Source organism: Sorex fumeus, unplaced genomic scaffold (assembly GCF_029834395.1).
Source record: "Sorex fumeus unplaced genomic scaffold, SorFum_2.1 ptg000093l, whole genome shotgun sequence".
Lineage (NCBI taxonomy): Eukaryota > Metazoa > Chordata > Mammalia > Eulipotyphla > Soricidae > Sorex > Sorex fumeus.
Genome location: NW_026606150.1, coordinates 1443398 through 1468560, shown reverse-complemented (window position 1 = coordinate 1468560; position 25163 = coordinate 1443398). Strand labels below are relative to the sequence as shown.

Here is a 25163-nt window from a genome sequence, read left to right as displayed (position 1 = left end):
TGAGTGTTGGGGTAATATATCAAATAATAATGGTGGATCTGGTGTCAAAATATTGAAAGTGATCAAATTAAAGAGAGAATAATGTGGAAATTATCTGCCCCACAGATAGGTGGAGGGTTTGTGATCGGGTATACTGGGGTTGTTGGGGGTGGAAAATGGGCATTGGTGAAGGTATGAGTGTTTCATTGTATGACTGAGACTTAAAACCGAAAGCTTTGTAACTGCACTCACGGTGATTCAATAAATAAAATGAGAAAAAATGAAAAAAAAAGTAGAAATTGAGCTGCTATATGACCCCGCAATACCACTTCTGGGAATATGTTCAGAGGATACAAAAAAGCAAGTAGAAATGACATCTGTACATGTATATTCATTACAGCACTGTTCACAATAGCCAAAACCTGGAAACAACTCAAGTACTCTAGAATAGATGACTGGAAAAAGAAACTTTGGTACATCTGCAGAATGGAATACTATGAAAAAGTTAGGAGAGAAAAAGTCATGAAATTTGCTTATAAATGGATAGACATGGACAGAATCATGCTAAGTGAAATGATTCAGAAACAGAGGGACAGACATTGAAGGACTGCAGTCATTTGTGGAGTATAAAACAACATAACAGTGCTCGCTTTGGCAGCATATATACTAAAATTTGAATGATACACAGAAGATAAGCACGGCTCCTGCACAAGGATACCACACATATTTGTGAAACATTCCATAATTTTACAAAAACAGTCTACAGAGTGGAAAAAGATATTCGCCCAATACACATCTGACAACGGGGTTGATATCAAGGATATACAAAGTACAGGTTGAACTCCACAAGAAGAAAACATCAAACCCCATCAAAAAATGGGGCAACAAAATGAACAGAAACTTTCTCAAAGAAGAGATCCGAATGGCTAAAAGGCACATGAGAAAATGTTCTACATCATTAATCATCAGGGAGACGCAGATCAAAACAACAATGAGATATCATTTCACACCACAGAGACTGGCCACATCCAAAAGAACAAAAGCAACGGCTGTTGGTGCTGATGTGATGAGAAAGGGACCCTCCTTCATTGCTGGTGGGAATGCCGAATGGTTCAGCCCTTTTGGAAAACATTATGGACGACTCACAAAACATTAGAAATTGAGCTCCCATTTGACCCAGCAATACCACTTCTGGGAATATATCCCAGAGAGGCAAAAAAGTATAGTCGAAGTGACATCTGCACTTATTTGTTCATTGCAGCACTCTTTACAATAGACAGAATCTGGAAAAAAACCTGAGTGCCAAAGAATCGATGACTGGTTAAAAAAAGTTTAGTGCATCTACACAATGGAGTACTATGTAGCTCTCAGAAAAGAAGAAGTCATGAAATTTACATACAAGTGGTACCACATGGAAAGTATCATGCTAAGCGATACAAGTCAGAAAGAAAGGAATAGACATAGAAAGATTGCATTCATCCAGGGAACATAAAGTAACAAAATAGGAAACTAACACCCAAGAATAAACGAGATAGGTACCAGGAGTTTTACTCCATGGCTTGGGGGCCAGCCGCACACGCTAGGGAAAAAGGCAGCTCAGATAGAGAAGGGAGCACCAAATAAAGGGTGTTGGGAGGATCCTCCCAGGATGGGAGATGCATGCTGAAAGTAGACTATAGACCGAACATCGTTGCCACTCAATGCCTCTTTTGAAAACCACAGCACCCAAAGAGGAGAGAGAGAACAAAGGGAATGCCCTGCCATGAAGGCAGGGTGCAATGTGGGGTATGGGGGCTGGGAGGGATACTGGGATCAGTGGTGGTGAAGAATGGGCACTGGTGGAGGGATGAGTATTCGATCATTGTATAACTGAAACCCAAACATAAAAGTTTGTAAGTCTACAATGTAGAATGACATTGCTTTGTCCTTTCTCCCTTTCTCCACAAGGAGCTTAGGTTTATCAGGTTACACCTATCACAGTGCTCCCAAGTCACTCACTCCCATTTCTTCATTTATCTGTAACCACTTCTGTATGGTCTCTTCTTCCACCAGTTAATCAGCATTTTCCCCTAATCAGACTCTGTTCATTTGTAAGTTCAGATCCTTCTAGGACACTGAAGTTGTATTGTAAGTTAATGTTGCCTTTCTCCTCTCCTTATGTCTTTTGAATCGTTTACTTTAAAGTAATGACTTTCGGCTACATGCAAAAAGTGGGCTCAAAACTCTGCCTAACGCCATGTACAAAAGTAGGATCAAAGTGGATTAAAGACCTCAACATCAGACCGAAATCCATAAGGTACATTGAAAAAAAGTTGGCAAAACGCTCCATGACATTGAAGCTAATGGTATCTTCAAAGATGTCACGCCACTGGCCAAGCAAGTGAAAACAGAGGTAGACAAATGGGACTATCTTAAACTAAGAAGCTTCTGCACCTCAAAAGAAACAGTGACCAAAATACAAAGACAGTCCACAGAATGGGAAAGGATATTCGCTGAATACACATCCGACAAGTGGTTGATATCAAGGATATACAAAGTACTGGTTAAAATCCACAAGAAGAAAAATTCAAACTCATCAAAAAATGGGGCAATGAAATAAATAGAAACTTGCTCAAAGAAGATATCCGAATCGCGAAAAGGCACATGAGAAAATGCTCCACAACATTAATCATCAGGGAGATGCAGATCAAAAAAACCACAATAAGATATCATTTCACACCACAGAGACAGGCCCACATCCAAAAGAAGAAAAGAAACCGGTGCTAGCACAGATGTGGTGAGAAAGGGACCCTCCCTCACTGCTGGTGGAAATGCCACCAAAAGGGTTCAGCCCTTTTGGAAAACAGTTTGGACAATTCTCAAAAAATTAGAAATTGAGCTCCCATTTGATCCAGCAATACCACTCCTGGAAATACATCCCAGAGAGGCAAAATAGAATAGTCGAAGTGACATCTGAACTTGTTTGTTCATTGAAGCACTCTTTACAATAGACAGACTCTGGAAAAAACCTGAGTGCCAGAGAACAGATGACTGGTGTAAGAAACTTTGGTAAATTTACACAACGGAGTACTATGTAGGTGTTAGAAAAGACAAAGTCATGAAATTTACGTACAAGTGGTACTACATGGAAAGTATCATGTTAAGCGAAATGACTCAGAAAGACACGGATAGACATAGAAAGATTGCATTCATCTGGGAAAATAAAGTAACAAAATAGGACACTAACACCCAAGAATGGTTGAGATTAGTACCAGGAATTTTGCTCCATGGCTTGGAGGCCAGCCACACATGCTAGGGGAAAAGGGAGCTCAGATAGAGAAGGAGCACCAAATAAAGGGTGTTGGGAGGATCCTCCAAGAATGGGAGAAGCATGCTGAAAATAGATTATAGACGAACATGATTGTCACTCAGTGCCCTTTTGCAAACCACAACACCCAAAAGGAGAGAGAGAACAAAAGGGAATGCCCTGTCACAAAGGCAGGGTGGGATGGGGGGATGGGTAGTGGGAGGGATACTGGGATCCGTGCTGGTGGGAAATGGGAACTGGTGGTGGGATGGGTATTTGATCATTGTGTAATTGAAACCCAAGCACAAAAATTTGTAAGTCTACAACTGTACCTCATAGTGTCTCACCAATAAAAATGTTTAAAAAATAAAGTAATGTCCTTTTTGTATAGATACAGGAAGACCGTTAATATTATGCTTTGTAAGTTAGGATTGATTTGGCTCTGAATATTATTCACTCCCTGGCATCTGCTTTCTCGACTTAAGTCTCAGATGCCCTTGGTTCCTAACACTCCAAAAGCAGGGTCCCAACGAAGGACTGAATGGACCCAGGGCAAGTGGTGAGCTACCCTGGCAACAAAATGGGCTGAGCCAAAGTGCCAAAATTCTTAACTATAAGTTAAGAGCTTGATCATAGACAAATGGTGTCATGATCCAAAAGTAATGACGAGACTAGGACCCTGCTAGGGATAGGAACGACTATCTGGCCTGAGCACTAGAGTCTGACATAGAGATGGCCCTAGCAGAGCTATTCTATAAGTTTAAGATATTACTTACTGTATCCATACAAAATTATTTATATCATGAATGCTTATTTATTTGTTTGACAAGGAGAGGAGAAACACACCCCTGGGATTCCGCTCTAGGGTGGGTCTTCCTGCTGAGAGAGAACCTGTCCTAGAAACAGCTTTCCCCGAGGGAAAGAATTCTACCCCTATTGACTGTGACCACACTTATGTGTAATTGTTACCCCAACCCCTCATGCTTTGGGATTTAACTGTACTGTAAACGTGGGATGGGGGATCAGAATCCAGACTCCAGTGCAAGAGGAGAAAGGGGATCGAGATCAGTATCCAGATTCCACAGTCAGAAGGAGGGTGAAGGGGGATCGAGAAGGATAATGAAGTAGAATGGGGGAGGAAAAAGCAGGAGGAGAATTAGAGGAGAATGGAAATGGGAATGGAATAAACTGCAACTAAGACCAACCAGCCTGGCCCTCGTTGCTTGCTTTGCCTGCCCAAAACCAGCATGAGACTACGGACCGTGGGCGGCGGGAAAGATAGAGCCACTGAGGCTGCACTCCTTTTACACACTACAACTGAGTGAGTTTACACACTACAACTGTACCTCATGGAGTTTCACTAATAAAAATTTTTTTAATAAAAAATAAATAAATGAACTATTTCCACTAAATCCTCTATAATAGTCAGATAATGAAAGCAAGTTTAGGGTTGTAAATAGTTTATTGAAATGAAAATGTATTTGAGACTTCAACAATTTTTTACAACCAAAACTCAATTTAGGTCAAATTCAAAGAAAGACTGAAAGGTGTGCTGAGTCCCAATGAGACTGCTTCTTGGGCATTTGTGCTGTCCTTTGAGTCGAAGATCTTGTGGAAAGTTAAAAAGCAGAACACGATGCAGAATTATATATTGTTTTCTGTAAAACAAAAAATAGAGCTGGCACTTTGATTCAATCCTACATTTAAAGAAAGATCTTGACAAATATTTCTTCTCAATTTATGCTTGTACTTATCTACAACATCTGATATCCATAAAAGTTACCGTTGGAAGACAAATCAGAAACACTTTTTATTTCATCTCCTGTTTCAGGAATGTATGGAAGCCCAAGTAATGCTAACCCTCCAAATCTTTTTGCCTCTAGGGATCCAAATAATCTTTTTTCTCGGTATTACTTATTCCTGGATGAGAAACTTATCAAAATTCTTAGCAAGTGTGAAATTCTTCTGTAAATTGAATAATGTTCAAGTGCCTCAAACATTTGACTCTTGAAAATGACTGCTCTATCGCTTATTCATTTGACTCCTGTTCTCTAGAAACCAGATATGAAAAATCATTCAATATTTGTCCTTTTATGATTATTTCGTTCTGTTTATCATCATTTCATTTCATTTTCATTTCATCATCCTGTTATTCGTCGATTGCCTCGAGCAGGCCCCAGTAACGTCTCTTTCATCCTAGCCCTGAGATTATATTCAAGGCTCTTTAGGAGAATGAGACCCGTCATTGTTACTGGTATTTGGCATATTTGGTAGGCCACGGGGAGTTTGCCAGACTCTGCCCTGTGGGCAGGCTACATTCGATAGCCTGCAAGTTTGTCCAAAGTAGGAATGAGATAATAAGATGTCATAAAAAGATGTCCTGATATGATGTCATGGCAGGGAGGAAAGCTCAACCCGCTCCCCTCCAAGGGGCCCAGGCGAGGAACAGCCAGGCGCGGGGGCAGAAGACTGCATTTTTCTCGTCCGGGAACTGGATTTTATAGTCTCTGAGTCTTGGCCATTGATGGGATTACACTGCGCCAGGGGGCCAGGTGGTGGGTGTGACCCCCGCCTACTGGAATTTGGAGGATCTGGGTGGAGGATGCTCCAGGAACAGGATCCTCCACCCAGATCCTGTTTATCATCATGTCCAAAATATTGATTCATCGTATTTGTTTTGTTATGTTTAAAACAATACTACCTCCCATACTGGAGTCTGTTCCACTGAGCACTTATCTTTCATAGCATATCCAATTAAAGGACAAATACACAGAAAAAATTAAAAGCAGATTATTATACTTGAAATTATGTTGTGTGTTCATTCAGTTTAAGATATATATAATTTACCAATTTGGTGTTTTCCTGGACTGTAGTGAAAAAGACCTCAGAAAATATTACTACTTTCTTTTTGGGGTAAAACAATAATAAACATCATTGAGACTCTTTCAACTTAAGACTTTTGCAGAATCGGTGTCTTATTATCTTTGATGGAACAATGTGTGTGGGAGGGCAGGGGGATATGCATGTTTATGTTCATAAACTGAGTACTCGACATGTGGGTAAGCAAGAGGTTGGTAATAAGAAACATGAGTAACCTTTCTCCATTTATTTCCTTTTATTGATTTTTGACTATTGAAACTACAAAATGAAGAGAACTTAATAGCTGAAATATTGGCTGCTCATCCTTAAGTAAAACTCGTCAGCGTGACTATGCTATGAAATCCAAGTGGTCCTGACTTGTTTATCATAACTTTGACAAATGTAAATCTCCTTATCCTTACCAATACTTGTAAAAGCACATAAGAAGAAAGTGATATTACCATGAATATTCTATTGCTCTCCAGAACATCTTCACTCTGATGATTTAAACATTGCTTCAGGGTATGCAAAGCCCTCAGAGTGTCCTCATGCTCTCTGAATTCGTGAAAATGTGACAAGTATTCTTCAGGGGTCATAGAAGAATCCAGTGCCTTGGTAAGTAAATCTTCCAGAAGATTGCATCCACAACCTAGGGAAAATCATGGGAAATTGGGTGTGAATCCAAAGGACTGATCAGCACCTTTTGCCCTGGGTGATATTTTTCATCTCTGAACATTCTAATCAAGGTATCACTACACAAAGATTTCAGTGCAATGTCTTTGTTTTGAATCCTTGATTCAAATACACATCCAACAAGGGGTTGATATCAAGGATATACAAAGTACTGGTTGAACTCCACAAGAAGAAAACATCCAACCCCATCAAAAGGTGGGGCAACGACATGAACAGAGACTTTCTCAAAGAAGAAATCCGAATGGCTAAAAGGCACATGAGAAAATGCTCTACATCATTAATCATCAGGGAGATGCAGATCAAGACAAAAATGAGATATCATTTCACACCACAGAGACTGGCCCACATTCAAAAGCACAAAAGCAACCTGTGTTGGTACGGATGTGGCTAGAAAGGGACCCCCCTTCACTGCTGGTGGGAATGCCAACTTGTTCAATCCTTTTGGAAAACAGTATGGACGACTCTCAAAAAATTAGAAATTGAGCTGCCAGTTGACCCAGCAATACTAATCCTGGGAATATACCCCGGAGAGGCAAAAAGGTATAGTCGAAGGGACATCTGCGCTTGTTTGTTCATTGCAGCACTGTTTACAATAGCTAGAATTTGGGAAAGACCTGAGTGCCGAGAACAGATGACTGGTTAAAGAAACTCTGGTACATCTACACAATGGAGTACTATGTAGCAGTTAGGAAAAATGAAGTCATGAAATTTACATACAAGTGGTACTACATGGAAAATATTATGCTAAGCGAAATGAGTCAGAAAGAGAGTGTGTAAACACACAAAAATAAAAGGCCGGCGGTCAGGCCGCTTCCCCACTCCAGGGAGGTCGATGGCGATGGTCAGGCGAAGGAAGGAAACGAGGCCAAGCTGGGTGGTTTTAGCAGCCGTTTATTACATGGAAGAGCTGTATGTCATGGAGGCCTCAGGAATCCTCAAGCACGTGCACCTTTGTTCTCTCAGCTTCTGTCCTCATCCCCATCTTCCCAGGCTCTCTGATGCACGTGTCCCCCCAGAGAGCCCAGAAATCTCCCTTATATAGATCATAGTACCTCTAAAGGGCACAACATAGTGATGTCATCAAAAGGAGTTACAGAAAGAACATTGAGGCAGCAAACCATACATTGTTTCCTTACATCCACTTTGTTTCCTTACATCTGCTGGCCTCAGGAAAGAAGATACAAAGCCAAGCTGAAACCTTTCACAATCACTTTCACAAGCTGCAAGCACCTTGATTTGCATCCCAAAGACCAGCCTGGATACCACCTGAGATCTGCATATCTAAGACCAGCCAGGGTTCTGAGAGAAAGGGGAAACTGTCTCAATATACTGAAATCATTTACTGAAGACAATTTGAAGGGGAGAAAGCAGTCTCATCCAAGCTAGTCAGGACACACAGGAAAACTGCTTCTAGGACGTGTTTCTCCTCTCCTTGTCCAACCAACATATAAGCATACATAATATTAATCATTTTGTATGGACACAGTAAGAAATACTTTGAGCTTATAGAATTGCTCTCCTAGGGCCATCTCGATCTCAGACTGCAGTGCTCAGGCCAGATATCTTTCCTATTCCTAGCAGTAGGGCTCTAGTCTCGTCGTTACTATTGGATCATGACATCATTTGCCTATGACCAACCTCTTAACTTATAGTTAAGAATCGTGGCACCTTGGCCTGGCCCATCGCGATGCCAGGGTAGCACATAACTTACCGGCTTGCCCTGGTTCCATCCAGTCCCACGTCGGGACCCTACCCTTGGGGTGCTAGGAAGTGAGGGCAACTGAGGCTTAAGTTGAGAAGGCAGATGCCCAGGAGTGAATAATATCCAAAGCCAATTAATTCCTAAGTTATAAAGCATAATATTAATTAATTGTCTTCCTGTATCTATACAAAAGGACATTGCATTAAAGTAAACTGCTCAAAAGACATAAGGAGAGGAGAAAGGCAATATTAACTTACAGTATAGCTTCAGTGTCTAAGAAGGATGAGACCTTACAAATTGGTTGGGGAAGAGAGCATAGAAGTGGTTACAGACTGACAAAGTAATGGGAGTGACTCGGGAGCACTGTGATGGGTACAATCTGATGAATCTAAGCTCCGTGTACTCCAACAGAGAGGAATAGACATAGAAAGATTGCATTCATCTGGGTCATAAAGTAACAAAATAAGAGACTAACACCCGAGAAAAGCTGTGATAAATACCAGGTTGTTCGCTCCATGGCTTAGATGCCAGCCGCACACTCTAGGGGTAAAAGCAGCTCAGATAGAGAAGGGAGCACCAAATAAAGGGTGCTGGGAAGATCTGCCCAGGATGGGAGATGCCTGCTTAAAGTAGTCTATGGACCGAACATGGTTGCCACCCAATGTCTCTTCTGAAGACCACAGCACCCAAAAGGAGAGATAGAACAAAAGGGAGTGCCCTGCCACAGAGGCAGGATGGGATGGGGGATGAGGGGGTGCGAGGGTTACTGGGATTGGTGGGGGTGGAGAATGGGTACTGGTGGTGGAATGGGTACTCGATCATTGTATAACTGAAACCCAAGCACAGCAACTTGTAAGTCTACAACTCTACCTCATGGTGTTTCACTAATATAAATAAATAAATAAATAAAAACAAAATTTTTAAAAAAATCCTTCCTTCTCCCATCCTTGAGAAGCCAAAGTAGGTAACCAGAACGTAAGACTCTCCAGGAAGCAGATGCTTGAACTGTGCTGAAATCAATCAAGCAATTTCTGCTCCTTTATTGTCTGGAGTCTTGTGATGTTATCTCTCCATTTTGAACACCAGGCAGCATATCCTACTAAGGTTGTAGTTTTGACTCCGGGATTTTACGAAGAAGTTTCCTCAATCGCTTATTTTCTGCTGTACCAAGGAATGATTAAAAAAATTGCTCATAAAGTGATCTGGTGGCTCAGGGACAATCCCTGTGATTTAGGGACCAGAGCTCCAGAGTTCACTCCTAAATCAGAGTTTTCTGTAGAGTTGGCATTGAGCATCTCATGTCAAGGTATTTATACCATGTCAAAAACCAGTGAATGGGATGTGGAAAAGATATGGCATAAGACACTCCACAAGGATGGATCGTGATTGGAGACCACATCAGTTGCTCTAGGGAAATTACTGGAAGCCACATAAACATTCCTAGAAGTAGACTGTCTGGTGGCATGTATATTTCTCCTCAAGAGGCACTGATTTTGAAGAAGTGGAGAGCTCTGCTTATATTGGTTTCTAGTTTGAACTTTTCAACAATCAATGTACGCAGAGTAGATCTTCATAGTGTGGGACAGTGGGACATCCAGTGCTGCCTGAACCCTTTCTCCTAGGGATTTCTTGTTTCCAACCCTGCAGATGGAGACTGTATTTGAGCCTCTTTTAGGAAAAAGAAGCACATAGAAGCACATCTGACTGAATCTCTTTCCCGCATGAACAATGTCATTTCAGTTTTTATTCCCAGGATTCACCCCATTTACCAAACATCTTTCTTTCAAAAAAATTATTGATTCACCAGGAGATACAGTTACAAAGCTTTCATGATTGAGTTTCAGTCATATAATGATTGAACACCCATCCCTCCACCAGTGTACATTTCCGACCATCAATGTCCGCAGTAAGCCTCCAAACACCCGCTTTCCCACTCCCGCACTCCCCCTGCCCCCCGCTTCTGTGGCAGACCAGACACATTCCATCTTACTCCTTCTCTACTTTAGGGCATTATGGTATGCATTACAAATGCTGAGAGGTGATCATTGACTTTATGGTCCCTTTTCTATTCCAACTGTCCAGGCAATTTATATGCTGCTCTGTCACAGAAGCCAAGAGGTCTTAAACGAAGCCCTAACTAAGGGACAATGTCGAAATGGGAACACTTTGGGGACACTCTAAAAGTGTTGAATTCTAGGTCTGGAATACCCAAAATGCTGTATTGAAGATTCCTTAACCAGATGTTCAGGCAATAGAAAATTCTCCTCCTTACACTTTGTAAGTCTACAACTGTACCTCAAAAACCAACCTGACCCCAGGGAGATGCAGATTAAAACAAAATGAGATATCATCTCACACCACAGAGACCGGTCCACATTCAAAAGAACACAGAGAACTGGTGATGACTCTGATGTGGTGAGAAAAGGACCCTCCCCTTCCTGCTGGTCGGAATGCCGACTGGTTCAGCCCTTTTGGAAAACAGTATGGACAATTCTCAAAAAATTAGAAACTGAGCTCCCATATGACCCAGCAAGACCACTCCAGGGAATGTATCCCTGAGAGGCAAAAGAATATAGTTGAAGTGACATCTTGTTTGTTCATTGCTGCACTGTTTACAATGGGCAGAATCTGGAAAAAACCTGAGTGTCCGATGGTGGAGGGATGAGTACTCGATCATTGTATAACTGAAACACAACCAAAAAAATGTGTAAGTCTACTCTACCTCACGATGATTCACTATAAAATTTTTTTAAAAACCTGAGTACCCGAGAACAGATGACTGGTTAAAGAAACTTTAGTACCTCTACACAATGGAGTACTATGCAGCTGTTAGAAAAGATTAAGTCACGAAATTTAAATACAAGTGGTACTACATGGAAATTATCACGCTAAGTGAAATGAGTCAGACAGAGAGGGATAGACATAGAAAGATTGCATTCATCTGGGGAATATAAAGTAAAAAATAGGAGACTAGCACCCAAGAACAGCCGAAATAAGTACCAGGAAGTTCACTCCATGGCTTGGAGACTAGCCACACATGCTAGGGGAAAAGGCAGCTCAGATAGAGAAGGGAGCACAAAGGAAAGGATGTTGGGAAGATCAGCCCAGGATGAGAGATGCATGCAGAAAGTAGAATATAGACTGAACTTGATTGCCACTCGATGCCTCCTTTTCAAACCACAGCACCCAAAAGGAGAGAGAGAACAAAAGGGAATGCCCTGCCACAGGGGTGGGTATGGATTGTGGGGGATGGGGGTGTGGGAGGGATACTGGAATCAGTATTAGTGGAGAATGGGCACTGGTGGAGGGATGGATATCGATCATTGTATAACTGAAACCCAAGCACAAATACTTGTAAGTCTACAACTGTAACTCATGATGTTTCACTAATAAAATTATTTTTAAAAAACTGAGCTTGAAGCCTACCTTTGCTGGCTGGACTCACCTGCATAGCAGTAGAGGGGGAGGGCAGTGAGCATAAGGAACATCAGTAGCTTCATGGTGGAGGTGGCAATTATTTCTTTCGTCCAACTGTGGAGACAACAGATTCCTTTTGGGGAGAGCTCACAGGTCTCCCCCTTTTAAGCTCCAGGTCCCTGCCTTAATACTGCTCATAAGTGAAGCAATAAGTAAACCAATCACATGAAAGTCAATCTGACTGTGGATCAGGAATGACTTGAGCAATCAAGAAGAAAGTGATCCAGGAATATTGCTTCACAGTTGGAAGCCTGCCTGATGACCTGAGGGAGAAGGCAGCTGGGGTACAGAAGGGATGACTAAGTCAATGGTGGTTGAATGGATCTCTCGGTATGGGAGATGTGTGCTGAAAGTAGATAAATGATCAAACATGATGGTCTTTCTTATCTGTATTGCAAACCATAATGCCCATAAAGAGAGAGTAAGAGGGAAATTGTCAGCCATAGAGGCAGGGGGAGGAGTGGGACGGGGTGGGGGGGAGGGATACAGGGGACCTTTTTGGTGGAAAATGCACACTGGTGGAGGGAATGCTTTTCGATCATTACATGACTGAAACACAAACATGAAAGTATTGTAACTGTAACTCCTAGTGATTCAATAAAAATAAATGCAAAAAACAGAACAAAAAAGTGGCCTTTAACCCCTCCTAGGAATGAAGCTGCCATGCTCCAGGCCGCTTTCCGGATGCTTGGGCCGAGCCTCACGCATGAGTGAAGTCCCAGAGAATCAGGTAATGTGGAACTTTGTGACCTTGGACTCCATGCGCTATGGGACCCGGAATCAGAGATCCTCTGCCCGCTTCCCGCAAACTCCAGCAACCCAGGGATCACATCCATAAGACACTCCCTGCTGGTGCCAGATAAATTCCTTATCGGCTGACCTCCACTACACAACCACCGCCATGGCTCCAGGCTGCTTTCCATATCATGCAACCGCTTTGCACTTTGTGGTATCGCAACACATCATAAGACACTTCCTCCCCATAATCACCTCACCATATTTGATGGGGTTCAAATATGGGGTGAACCATGGGAACATCTGTAAGGGTGATTAGAGGCCGCCCTAAAAGCCTCCATCCCTCTCGAAGAGCCCAGCAAGCTATCAAGAGTATCCCGCCTTCACGGCAGAACCTGGTAAACTATTCGTGGCCTATTTGATATGCCAAAAACAATAAAAACAGTGGGCCTCATTCCCCTGACCCTGAAAGAGCCCCCAATATGGCAGCATTAAGAAGGATGAACAAGGAGAGGTTGATAAAATCTAAGGGCCGAACTAGGATGCCAAAAGGAAGGACTGAAATGACTATATTTCCAACGCACATACATTAACATCAGAAGCATCCATCGAGGACCTGATGGTGCAAGAGCAGAAGATCAAGTATGACATCATTGGTCTGACCGAGAGAGACAAGAAAGCATAGATCACATCAAGCCATTTTTGACACTGGAGAAGAACTGTTCCTCGGAACATGCGACAATAGAGGTGTTGGTGGTGTTGGTGTCCTTGTCAACACAAACTTGGCCATGAGCATTGATTCATTCGAATGCCTAACAACATAATTCAGATGATTAGACTTGAATAGATGTGGCTCATCTCCGGCAGTTTCTATCTTCATCGTCTATGCACCAACATCCAACTACGATGAAGAAGAAATTGAGAAGTTCTACATGGAGCTGGAAAATTTCTATAAAGGAGATCCCACCTTCTACAAGATAATTGTCCCTGATTTTAATGCCAAGATAGGACAAAGAAGGTGTCCTGAAAAACTCCACATCAGGACCACTGTCCTAGAATAGAACAAACTGGGTGAGAGACTGTCTGAATTCATCATGTCAACCAAGACCATCCATGGTAACTCAGAGCTCCAGAAGGCCGAATCTAAATATTGGACATGGGAATGTCCCGGTGGACAGTACCACGACAAAATTAACCACACATATTCAATCGACAGCTTTGCCTGGCCGATGTTGTTGTTGTCCCGAAATTCCAAACAGGATCAGACCGCCGTCTCCTTCGTGAAAAATTCTACTTTACGGATAAGGGGGAAAGGGCTGCAAAGTTTAAGAAGAGAACTCCTAGAAGGACAACCAAATGGGAGCTCTTGGGCACTATTGTGACAACATGGGAAGATGCTGTCATTGACAACATCGACAAGGAGTATGATGGACTGGTTTAGCACCTCCATGACTGCGCAACAAATTCCCAGGGTAGTAAAGCCGCCAACAGACGCCCCTGTCTTTGAAAACTCTCCAGCTCATTCACCAATGTGGTTCTGCACGAGCCTCAGGCAATCAAAAGCTGACGTCCCAGCTCGCAAAACAGTGCAGAGAAGCAATAAAGGAAGACCTCAGAGAAGAGCAGCAGTGTTAGCTGATGCAGCAGAATCGGGGAAAACTATTCGCAATGCCCGCCTGTCCTTCACCAACTCTAAGACCAACATGACTGGCCTCCTACGTCCTGATGGATCTATCATATCATCCAGAAGGGCAATGGATAATTTTATCCACGACTTCAAGTCGGATCTCTTTGAAAGCCACGAAGTGATTCACGTGATACAAGGAATTTGTTTCTTCAAGGCTTCCTTCTTTTATGGCGTGTATTTTTCAAAGTAATCTCTGATGATCCTTTGAATTTTTGTAGGTTTTGTTGTGATGTCCCTCCCTGTCAATTCTGATTTGATTTATTAGGGTTCTCTCTCTCTCTTTCTTTGTAAAACTTGCTAGTGATTTATCGATCTTATTTATTTTCTCAAGGTAAATGACAACATGACAAATGACCTGGCACCCGAGCTGCGCAGGAGGAAGAGAGCGGCTTGGAACGCCTTCATGAACGTCGAAGAAATAGCTAAGAGGACGAAGAACCTCCGGCTCTGGGCACATCTCTTTGATTCCACTGTTCTTCCTGCATTAACATATGCCTCAGAGACCTGGGCCCTATGCAAACAGGATGAGAACGCGATTCGGGTCTCCCAAAGAGGAATTGAAAGAGCTATGCTTGGAATATCACGTTTCACCCAAATGAGAGAAAGAATCCGGAGTTCCGACATCCGTCGACGATCAAGAATCAGGGACGCTGTCTCCTTTGCTAAGGGATCAAAAATCAGATGGGCTGGTCACGTAATGAGATTTAGAAACGACCGCTTGACTAGAGCTGTTACCAACTGGATTCCATGGGATGTCAAAAGACCGCGTGGCCGCCCACCTACCAGATGGTCAGACTTCTTCATCAAGATCATGAACGATCGGTTTGAGGCTCTTCATGTTCCCAGAGCAAACAGATGCCATTGGGCAACACTAGCACGCGACAGGGACAATGGAGACGTTACTGGCGCCCGCTCGAGCAAATCGAAGACTAACGGGAAGTTAAGTGATTTAAGTGATTAAGTGATTTATTTTCTCAAGCCAGCTCTTAGTTTCGTTGGTCTTTATGATCGTTTTAGGATGCATTTATTTCTGCTCTAAGTTTTATTATTTCACACATATTGTCTGAGTTGGGCTCCTTCTGTTGGTCATTTTCCAAAACCTTATGTAATTAAGTTAGGTTATTTATGTGGGCTCATTTTTTCCTGATTAATGCTTTCAGAGCTATAAACTTTCCTCTGAACACTGTTATTCTTTTGGAGAGGGCCATACCCAGCGATACACAGGGCTTATTACTGGCTCATGCACTCAGGAATTACTCCTGATGGTACTCCAGAAAATAAATGGGATGGTGGGAATCGAACCCGGTTCTGCCGCGTCAAGGCAAACTCCCTACCTACAGTGCTAACTCTCCAGTCCCAGAGAGCTTGTATGTGCGTGGGAAGACATGAGGAGTCCCCGCCAAAGGTTTTTGGCTTGTTTCTTTTGTTTTTCCTTCTTTGGGGGTCACTCCCAGCGGTGCTTAGGGGTTCCTCCTAGCTCTGCACTCAGGAATTACTCCTGGCGGTGCTTGGAGACCAGGGATGCCAGGCATTCAACCTGGGCCACCTGCGTGCAATGCCAAAACCCTTCCTGCTGTACCATCGTTCCGGACCCCTAACACTGTTTTTCATCTATCCCACTAGTTCTGGTAGCTCATGTCTTCATTCTCATGTATTCACAAGAATCTTTTGAATTCCTCTATAAGCCACTGGTTGTTCAGTAGCAAGCTGTTTAATTTAAAGGTGGCATTGAAAAGAGAGAATGTATAAAGGTTGGTGTCAAGAGGTAGAACCATAGTAGTGACTCTGAAAGTAATGTAATAGAAATGAACTTGGAGATCATGGATGGGTGAAATGAATAATGGATGAAAAGATGATCATAAAATGTGCTAGATGGGGACTGGAGCAATAGCACAGCGGGTAGGGCATTTGCCTAGCAGGTGACCTACCCGGGTTCGAGTCTCAGCATCCCATATGGTCCCCTATGCATCGCCTGGTGTGACCCCCCAAAAAAAAGAAAAAAAATTGCTAATGTAGTTTAAGTGAGCTTGCTTTTATATTTCTTTTTAACAATTTTGAAATCATTATAAAAGATCATATGACTCTTTTTTACTATAGGCAAATAAAACATGTCAAGGATCATAACAGGAACAAGAAAGGTAATCATACATAAATGAGAAGTCTCATCATTTCACCCTCCATCCTTCCTTTCATTCAAGTACCTATTCATACACTCTCCAAGAATAACCATAATCTGACCCTATAATTAATGTGCTGTGTTCCGAATCCAGCTCTTGACACTACCTATGAAAAGGACACTGTCTTCTATGGATGACCTCAAATTACAAGGGGATAAAACAGTCCCAAATGCAAATAAAGTTATCTCAAAGTGATTGCTCAAAGAATAAGCAAACCAGAACTTCGAAAACACTCACAGGTCAATGTACCCAAAGAATCCAAAACCCTACACCAGAGACACTATTAATCTCCCATGCTCATTGCAACACTATTGACAATAGCAAAGTCCTTGGAAAAGTCCCTTGTCCTAAAGCAAATGACTGAATTGCATGTAGCAATGTGCTATATATTCACAATAAAATACTATTTGACAATAAGGGGGAAATGAAATCATGCAACTTTCCACAACTTGAAGGATCTGCTAAGTGAAGCCCTCCAGAAAGGGAGAGACTAAGAAAATAGATTTTCTCTCATACGTTGGATATTTAATTACAGAAAGAGGTGATGACAAAGCAATGGTACAGCAGGTAGTGTGTTTGCTTTGCAGACATCTGCTCTAGGTTTGATCCCCGGGCTACATTTGGTTCAATGAGACTGCAGAAGAAATCCCGAAGTACAGAGGCAGCTATAAGATCTGAATACCACCAGGTATGGTCCCAAAATCAAAGGACAAAAAAATAACTAAAATGAAAAAAACTCAATAAGGGAATAACAAAAGGTCATGACACTGGAGCCTGAAAACTTGTTTATAGAACTGAGTCTACCAAGGATGGGTAATGGGAGATAGATTGTGAGGGGAGGTGAACTGCAACCCTCAGAGAAGAGTTGATGGAAACAGAAGCTCAAGAGGACAGAGTTGGTATTGAAACACTGTGTGCATGAAATTCCTTCATGAAAAGAAGTGTAAATCATGGCGCTTCAAATAAGTAAGGAGAAAACTGTATTTTCAAAATTCAAAGTGGAGGCTGGAGCCATAGCACAGCAGGGAGGGTGTTTGCCTTGAACGCAACCGACCCGGGTTTGATTCCCAGCATCCCATATGATCCCCTGAGCACCACCAGGAGGAATTCCTCAGTGGAGAGCCAGGAGTAACCCCTGTGCATTGCCTGGTGTGACCCAAAGTGCAAAAAAAGATCAAAGAAGGGGAAGAGCCATCATAATGCAGGTAGGGCACTTGTCTTGCACATACACCACAGGGTTCATTCCCCAGCACCTCATATAGTTCCTTGAGCCGACCAGGGGCAATCGCTGACTGCAGAGCCAGGAGTAAGAGTAGTGTTGCCAGATTTGGCCCAAAATCAAAATTAAAATAAATAAAAGCGGAAGAGTTCCTTGGTTTTTACAGATGAAAAGATCTTTAAGTATAGGGGGGTGGAGATCATGATAAACAGAACATGATCTGAGTGTTAATACCCAAATAGCATGATGAAAAATAGCTAGGAAGATATCATGTGAGAAGTTGGTACTGGCATCTAAACTAATCAAGGGAACAGTCTCTCTTGGAGTGAAGAGAAAAAAAGCACAACATTGTTAATAGAAAACCCCCATCACATGGCGATGACGTGACTTTCTCACTGAATCCTACCTTGAAGTGCGAAACAATATGAACATTTTACATTTATAATTTTAGAATTCCAGAACTGTCTGTCACTTTTGCAACCACAAGGCCTCTCATGATATTCATAATAAACAATAGAAAGTAAGTTATCCACCATCTACAAAATTAAAAAACAAAAAAAAATCATTGTTGTTTGACTTTCCATTCCTGGAGTAAGTGATGAACAGCACTTCTTCACACATTGATTCTTTGAAAGACTGTCTATTCATGTCTTATCCCTATTAATAATGGAGGTTGTTAATTTTTACTGCTGTCAACTTTGCAAGGGCTTTCCATTTCTTTGATGTCAAACCTTTTTCAGATTATGAACAGTGTATATTTTCTCCTAATCTTTGTCTTTTCATTCTAATCATCATTTCATTGGGTTGCAGACTCTTCTCTTTTTTATTAATTTTTATTAGTGAAACACTATGAGTGTAGACTTACAATTTTTGTGCTTGGGTTTCAGTTATACAATAATCAAGTACCCATCCCTCCACCAGTGGCCATTCTCTACCACCACTAATCCCAGAAGCCCTCTCACTCCATCATCCTCCCCATCCCACCCTGCCTCTGTGGCTGGGCATTCCCTTTTGCTCTCTCTCTCTCTCTCTCTCTCTCTCTCTCTCTCTCTCTCTCTCTCTCTCTCTTCTCTCTCCTTTTGGGCGCTGTTGTTTGCAAAAGATGCATTGAGCGGCAACCATGTTCTGTCTATAGACTACGTTCAGCATGCGTCTCCATCCTGGGAGGATCCTCCCAACGCCCTTTGTTTGGTGCTCTCTTCTGTATCTGAGTTGCTTTTTCCCCTAGCGTGTGCGGCTGGCCTCAGAGCAATGGCGTAATCCTCCTGGTACTTATTTCGGCTATTCTTGGGTGTTATTCATCTATTTTGTTACTTTATGTTTCCCAGATGAATGCAATCTTTCTGTCTGTCCCTCTCTTTCTGACTCATTTTACCTAGAATGATACTTTCTATGAAGTACCACTCATATGTAAATTTCATGACTTCATCTTTTCGAACAGCTACATGGTACTCCATTGTGTAGATGTACCAAAGTTTCTTTAACCAGTCATCTGTTCTCGGGCACTCAGGTTTTTTCCAGATTCTAGCTATTGTAAACAGTGCAGGTTTCAGACTCTTCTTAATTGACATCGTTCTATTTGCTTAGGTTGTTTTGCTTCTCTTTGCTTAATCATGGCATTGCCTCACTGTGTTCCATCCCTTATTGGTAATTCTAATGTCAATGCCCTCAATGAGATAATAACTCATGTCAATGAGACCAGAGCATATCAACAAGAGCAGAATAATCAATGCTGGCAGGAATGTGGGTGTAAAGGAACCCTCGCCCACTCTTGATGGAAATGTGATCTATTTGCATCATTATGCTATAGACTCTCTGGAAAACAACATGGAAACTTCTGCAAAAATAAACGATTGCTAGTCAATGAGATCCAATCCCTAAATAGCCCCAAAACTGTATTTACAAAAGGCATTTGAATGCCTATATTCATTGTAGCCTCGTTCCCCTTCGAAATCGCCTCATTTCTAATATCTGGGGCCAAGGCTACTCTAGGCCTCTCCCTTTGATACATGGCATACCCTCTTCCTGTTTTTCTTCTATATATTCCAGACTAGTGCGATCATCTACAATTTGTCCTACTTCTTATCACTCAATTCACTTAATATTATATTCTCAGTGTAGCCATCCTGCATCCATGGGAAGATCAAGAGGAGAGAAACAATTCTTTCACAGTCTACAATTGATGGCTCATGGACGTGTCCATCATCTAATGGATGATGGGAAACGGTAAATGCTGGTAAATTTCTAGGGGTCTTCTGATAAGTTTAGCCAGGACAAATAATGATTATAAAGGAACAGAATGAATTCAGTCAATAGAGGACATATAGAACAAGAGTACTTTGCTAGTGGGAAGACGAAGGTCAGATTTATGGCTTTGGGGACAGAATGTATGGAGTTTCTATGATCTAAATTTGCACGTCTTAAAGATACCATAGGTGTCAATTTCCCATGTTTCAAGCTAAGCCAACATTCGAAATTAATCCCTTAAGGATTCCAGATCTGACCGTGTCAATCTGACTCCCAAAGACCTCGAAACACAGAGCTTTTTAATAGGCCCTGAAGCCCAAATTGTTTGGAAACTGTGCAGCAAACCTCCATCATCCAGTAGCATACAAATTGAGGTTATTTGCATTATTCTTATCATTTCTTTCAGTTGCATAGTATTTCTTGCTGTACAGTTTGTGCGTGTGTGTGTGTGCCAACCACACTTTTAATATGTAGGTAGGAAGGCATTTTGGTAAGCAACGGGACAGTTTAGGGTCAGAAACAGTGAAGTGGTAGCTATATTCTGGGATTGATAATATGCAAGGGATTTGATTAAGAATCCCTGCACATTTATTTCAAGACGTATAAACAATCTGAAAAGACAACCTGTCGGATAACATTGGGTTGTCCTAGCTTCCCCCCCTCCCCCAGCAGGGAACTTAGGTTTATTAAGCCTCTCCCACAACCATGTCCCTGAGGCACACCAATTCCATCCACCACTAATAATCCTAATAATACTGCTTTTCTCTTTGCTTTACGCAATTTGCATGGTTTATTTACCAATGTCCTTTTTGTGTAGACATAGGAAGAAAGTTCATGCTATGCTTTGTAACATGGGAGTTAATTGACTCCAAAATAATACTTACTCCTGGGCATCGTTTTTCACTTGACGTAAATCTGAGTTGCCCTTAGTTCCTAGCACTTCAAAAGCACAGTCCCAGTGAAGGGACTGGATGGACCCAGGGGACAGCTGTAAGATATCCTGGCATCGAAAGAACACAAGCTAAGCACAGTAAATAGAATGTTAAGAGCATGGTCATGGAACAAACTCTGTCATAACCCAAAAAGAAGTAACTGATAAGGACCCTTCTGGGGTTAATTAAGAAAGACTATCCTGGCCTGAGGACTGTGATCTGGAATATAGTTAGAAGTCCCCCAGAAGAGCCAACCTTTAAGTTTAATATATTTCTTACTCTGTTCATACAAAATAACGTTGCCGAAATATGATAAGAATTAAATTTACCCTTGTCCCTCCCCCCGAGTGAGAAAGGGTGTTTGTCCCTTCCGCCTCCCCACCCCCGCCCCCGCAGCATGGTGGCTGCTACCTCAGAGACTATTGGACAGCCAGGTATGAGACAGAGGTGTCGGGGCACCAGTGGCCCCATGGGATGGGGGGGTGGAAGCAGCTGGTCCTTCCCAGCCCACTGAGACCACAAGTTGCCCCCCATGAACGGCTCTCTGGCTCTGGAAGGACCCTGATCCCAGAAGCATACAAACCAATCTGGGAACCCAACGGCTATTGGCAGAAGTGTGTGTGTGGACTACATGTTAAGCTACGGCTCCGTGTCCCCCCCCCCCACGCCGGATGGGAAAGGGTGTTTCTCCCTTCTGCCTTCCCCCTCCCCCGGCAGCACAGTTGTCACCACCTCAGAGACTATTGGACAGCCATGCATGAGTCAGCAGTGACAGGGCTTTGGACAGAAATCCCTCCAGACTTAAAGGTAAAAAGGTAAAAGGCCTTCCTGTTGATCATTAATTTGCTCGAGCGGGCCCAATAACATCTCCACTGGAGACTTTGTTGTTACTGTGTCTGGCATATCGAATACGTCACGGGGAGCTTGCTAGGCTCTGCCATGAGGGCGAGATACTCTCGGTAGCTTGCCGGGCTCTCCGAGAGGGGCAGAGGAATCAAACTCGGGTCGGCCGTGTTGGCTGCGTGCAAGGCAAACACCCTACCGCTGTGCTATCGCCTCCAGACTTAATTAATAAAATATCAGAAATTCAAAATCATATGCTCTTCATAATCTGCAATAGAAAACAAATTATCAAACGATCCCTTTTCAGCAGGTCTGATTGTTGGAGGAAAATTCCAAATAATAATGTTGTGTTTTTTCTCGAAATAATGAATGTAATCAAAGTAGAGAGAGAGAGTTAAGTGAAAATCATCTGCCTCACAGGCAAGGGGAGGGGTGGGATGGGGTGTATACTGGGATTCTTGGTGGTGAAAAATGTGCACTGGTGAAAGGATGGGTATTTGATCATTGCATGACAGTGACTTAAACCTGAAAACCTTGTCATTCTTCTCACGGTTATTCAATAAAAAAAAGTAAATTTACTATGATTGTTTAAAAGGATGACTTGCTGGAGGAAAGGAGAAAGCAATAGAGCCTAGATGGAATCCTGCTCTTGAGCAGGTCTCCTAGTATTCTGGAGTGCTGAACCCTCAGATGATATTTTGTCCCTGAGTTAATCTCCTAGAACTTCCCATGAAGTGGTGGATTTACCTTCATTCGCTGTTATGACAATGTTCAAACACACCTATGTGTACCCCACCCTTCATGATTGCTGCATAACTATGCTGTAAGGGAAAAGCGGACACTTTGGAACTTTGAGAACAAGTATACAAACTATGATAAAAGAGAGAGGCATAGACTAGATGACGACAATGACTGGACGTAGAGGACTATGAGAATATGACGAGATGAGGAAAGGATATAGTGAAGGAGAGGACTTTAAGAGTAGACTATGATGATGGGACTATGATGACTGGAACTACAACCAAAACTATGACTACAATTGCGCCATAACGTGAGAGATTGGACTACACTGGAGAGGAGAGAGAAATAAACTGACTATCGACCCACTTCCTCCACCTAGACCCCCCATCTTCTAGTATGTAGGCGTTACACCCACCAACTGCCCTCCCCCCACCCCCCGCGACATGTAATCCCATCAACGGCCTTGACCCCTAGACTATAAAACCCTGCTCCGGGAAGAGAACAGTGCAGAGTTTCCTGCCTCCATGCCTGGCTGTCCTCACCGGGGCCCCTTGGAGGATGGTGGGTTGAGTCCCCCTCCCCACCCCGAGCAAAGCCCTGGCAGCTGAAGACCTCTGGTTCCAGACACAGTCATGCTTAAGATCACTCTCCACACGTTCAGACGAGCCTCACATATGAAGGGACCTGCAGAGAAATCCAGGTGTGCAGGAACCAGGGCGTAGATCTCAGAGCCTGCTTGGATTGGGACTGGGGCCTCCTCCACCCAGACCCCCCCACATTTTCCAGTATGTAGGCATTATACCTACCAACGGCCCCCGGTGCCATGTAATCCCATCAATAGCCAAGACCCAGAGACAATAAAACTCTGACCCTGGAATCGCTAGGCCAAGAATTATCTAGTTTTAAATGTGGAGAACCTGGCAGACTACCGAAAGTATCCTGCCCTCATGGCAGAGTCTAGCAAACTCCCCGTGGTGTATTCAATATGCCAAAAACCAGTAACAATGTGGTTCTCATTCTCCTGACCCTGTAAGAGCCTCAAATGTGGCACTTTTTAAAATCTCAGGGCTAGGATGAAGGAGGAGACATTACTGGGGCCTGCTCGAGGCAATCGACAAACAACAGGATGACAGTGATACAGTGATACCGACCAGCCTGGGATCCGTTCCCATTTTCTGCGTTCCCCCAGTCCTTCTTCTGTTCAGCAACACTGCCATGGGTTTGACTGAGGAACAGTTCTTGGCCACTGAACGCTCATGTGCCATGCGTGTGCCCATGCTTTTCTTTGGAAACTCACCACAACACGCCATTTGTTATGGTTCTTCTAATGATCATGAACAGTAGTGCTGCTGGTTGGGAAAATCAGGTTTGACCCATAAACATACCAAATTTTCTCTTACTGTATGAGAAGTCACTAGATTGTTTTAAATTTGTTCATTCTTTATCTTTACAATATTTCCACAAGCTCCACTGGAGAGCCTACATCTCTCAACTATTTTTTAAAGAGCTGTTTCCCCAACCAGTGCTGGCTTTGAAATGGAGAAAAAGGGACGCTCTTTCACTGTTGGTGGGAAGGCTGACTGGTCCAGCCTTTGAGGAAAACAATATGGACAGTGCTTTAAAAACTAGAAATTGAGGAACTGGAGTGATAGCACTGAGAGTAGGGCGTTTGCCTTGCACGTGGCCAATCCAGATTCAACACCCAACATCCCATGTGGTCCCCTGAGCACCACTACGGGTAATTCCTGAGTGCAGAGCCAGGAGTAACCCCTGTGCAGTGCCGGGTGTGACCAAAAAAAAAAAACTAGAAATTGAATTGCCATATGACCCCGCAATACCACTTCCGGGAATATATCCAGAGGATGCAAAAAGGCACAGGAGAAATCACATCTGTACCTATATGTTCATAACAGCACTGTTCACAATAGCAAAAATCGGGAAACAACCCAAGTGCCCTTGAACAGATGACCGGATAAAGAAATTTTGGTACATCTACACAATGGAATACTATGCAGCTGTTAGAAGAGGTGAAGTTATAAAATTTGCTTATAAATGGATAGACATGGAGAGTATCATGCTAAGTGAAATGATTCAGAAAGAGAGGGACAGACATTGAAGGACTGCACTCATTTGTGGAGTATAAAACAACATAATAGTGCTCACTTTGGCACCACATATACTAAAATTGGAAGAATAAAGAGAAGATTAGCATGGCCCATATGCAAGGATAACACGCAAATTTGTTAAGCGTTCTATATTTTTACAAATCCAGTCTACAGAGTGGGCAAGGATATTCACCCAAAACATCTGACAGTTGAGTTGATATCAAGGATATACAAAGTACTGGTTGAACTCCACAAGAAGAAATCATCCAACACCATCAAAAAAGGGACGACAAAATGAACAGAAACATTTTCAAAGAAGAAATCCGAATGTCTAAAAGGCACATGAGAAAATGCTCTACACATTAATCATCAGGGAGATGCAGATCAAAACAACTATGAGATATCATTTCACACCACAGATACTGGCCCACATCCAAAAGAAAAAAAAACAGCCAGAGTTGGTGCGGATGTGGAGAGAAAG

General features: G+C 42.6%; 1 protein-coding gene and 2 non-coding genes across 3 annotated transcripts; 2 read left to right on the top strand and 1 right to left on the bottom strand.

Moving 5' to 3' along the window:
* Positions 1 to 621: 621 nt before the first annotated feature.
* On the top strand, positions 622 to 728 carry LOC130040067 (U6 spliceosomal RNA). Its single transcript, XR_008794966.1, has one exon. It is a non-coding gene; the product is annotated as a U6 spliceosomal RNA (small nuclear RNA).
* Positions 729 to 4782: 4054 nt separating this feature from the next.
* Positions 4783 to 12096, bottom strand: LOC130039930 (mammaglobin-A-like). Its single transcript, XM_056131911.1, has 3 exons — positions 11965 to 12096; positions 6586 to 6773; positions 4783 to 4923 (listed from the first exon to the last, which is right to left on the bottom strand). Exons 1-3 carry the CDS (start codon positions 12017 to 12019, stop codon positions 4885 to 4887), a joined length of 282 nt encoding a protein of 93 aa, XP_055987886.1. The 5' UTR covers positions 12020 to 12096; the 3' UTR covers positions 4783 to 4884.
* A 12636-nt stretch (positions 12097 to 24732) lies between these two features.
* Positions 24733 to 24839, top strand: LOC130040068 (U6 spliceosomal RNA). Its single transcript, XR_008794967.1, has one exon. It is a non-coding gene; the product is annotated as a U6 spliceosomal RNA (small nuclear RNA).
* Positions 24840 to 25163: the final 324 nt, after the last annotated feature.

What these genes read in the sequence shown, in the direction of transcription:
- LOC130039930 (XM_056131911.1), bottom strand. Translation starts at nt 12,019, where the DNA reads ATGAAGCTACTGATGTTCCTTATGCTCACTGCCCTCCCCCTCTACTGC. An exon ending in CCCCCTCTACTGCTATGCAG is followed by an intron (nt 6,774 to 11,964) that starts GTGAGTCCAGCC and finishes GATTTTCCCTAG; the next exon opens with GTTGTGGATGCAATCTTCTG. An exon ending in AGAGCAATAGAATATTCATG is followed by an intron (nt 4,924 to 6,585) that starts GTAATATCACTT and finishes TTTGTTTTACAG; the next exon opens with AAAACAATATATAATTCTGC.